This window comes from Rhododendron vialii, chromosome 9a (genome assembly GCF_030253575.1).
Source record: "Rhododendron vialii isolate Sample 1 chromosome 9a, ASM3025357v1".
Lineage (NCBI taxonomy): Eukaryota > Viridiplantae > Streptophyta > Magnoliopsida > Ericales > Ericaceae > Rhododendron > Rhododendron vialii.
Genome location: NC_080565.1, coordinates 12,993,810 through 12,995,319, shown reverse-complemented (window position 1 = coordinate 12,995,319; position 1,510 = coordinate 12,993,810). Strand labels below are relative to the sequence as shown.

Here is a 1,510-nt window from a genome sequence, read left to right as displayed (position 1 = left end):
GAATGTGAAACATAGAGACCTAGATTGTGGCGATGTACAATCAATTCTTGACTACTTTAAGGACAAATAAGCACAAAATCCACAATTTTTTTATGCGATTCAATGTGATGAAAGTGGAAGGGCAGTTTTTTTTTTTGGGTGGATTCTTGATCTCCCATGGCGTACCGTTATTTTGGAGATGCGGTCACATTTGACACAACATATTGAACAAATAAGTATGATATGCCTTTTGCACCATTTACGGGAGTAAACCATCACATGCAGTTGATACAGTATGGATGTGCACTTTTACAAGATGAGACAGAGGTGACGTTTGTATGGTTGTTTAAGACATGGCTTGACGCTATGGGAGAACGACCTTCAATTTCTATCATCACTGACCAAGACTTAGGAATGAAAGGAGATATTGCCAAGGTCTTTCCCAACACCCGTCATCGTCTATGTCTTTGGCATATTAAGAAGAAATTTGTTAAAAAGTTGTCACAAGTGTACTATAAGATATCGAAATTCAAGAAGGATATGAAAGACTGTATTAGGAGGACATACAAGAAAGAGGATTTTGAAGAGAGATGGATGTTGTTGATGAAGGAAAATGGGTTAGAAAGCAACGAATGGCTTCAAAGGTTGTTTGATATTCGAGAATCATGGGTACCCATTTATAATCGTGGTACATTCTTCACCAATATGGATACTATCGAATGTAGTGAGGGCATTAACTCATTTTTTGATGGTTTTGTATCTCACACGTCAAATCTCAAAGAATATATGGTGAAGTATGAGAAAGCCTTAAATAGGATTGTGAAAAGGGAAAAAGATGAAGATTTTGAGTTTGAACATAAGTTTTGGATTGTTAATGACCACGAATTTTTGTTGAAGCATGTGAGAAAATTGTATACTAGAAACGTCTTCAACAAGTTCAAGGATGAATGGAGTAAAGTCTTTCACTACAAAGTTGAAAATGTGAGAACTGGCAATGGTTTCCAACTAGACATTGATAAAATACCAGAACATTTATTCTTCCACGATGGAGACAAAAGGCCAACAAATTTAGAATAATTAATTCCCAAGGATTGGTGCATGACGACGGCAAAGAAGAATCTGAGGCATTAAGACTTAGTCATATGTGTCAAGAAGCTACAAAATTGGCTTGTTTGGCCGCCCTATCAAATGAGGCATACACAATTTTTATTGAAGGTATGAATGCTTTATTCGAGAAGACCCAAGAAGTTTCTAAGGTGACTCCGATTGAAATTTGTGTTGAAAAAGATAACGAGAAATCTACTGAACCGTTGCCGTCTCAGATATTGCTTTTGGATCCGAACATCTCACAATGCAAGGGTAGGAAAAATGATGTCAAGAATTGAGAGAGTGAGGTTTAAGAATTGATAGTTGAGGGGGTGATGTTGACAAATCGTGATTGTTGAAGGGGTATTCTTGCAATTAAGCCTTTTAACTATCATCTAATCCTCACCAAGACAAAAGAAGAAACTCATTACACCATAGACAAAAT

General features: G+C 36.6%; 1 protein-coding gene across 1 annotated transcript; it reads left to right on the top strand.

Annotated features, from left to right (window-relative positions):
• The first annotated feature begins 222 nt into the window (after positions 1-222).
• LOC131299629 (protein FAR1-RELATED SEQUENCE 5-like) lies at positions 223-1,056 on the top strand. The gene has a single exon (XM_058325213.1). It carries the CDS (start codon positions 223-225, stop codon positions 1,054-1,056), a length of 834 nt encoding a protein of 277 aa, XP_058181196.1.
• The last annotated feature ends 454 nt before the right edge of the window (positions 1,057-1,510 follow it).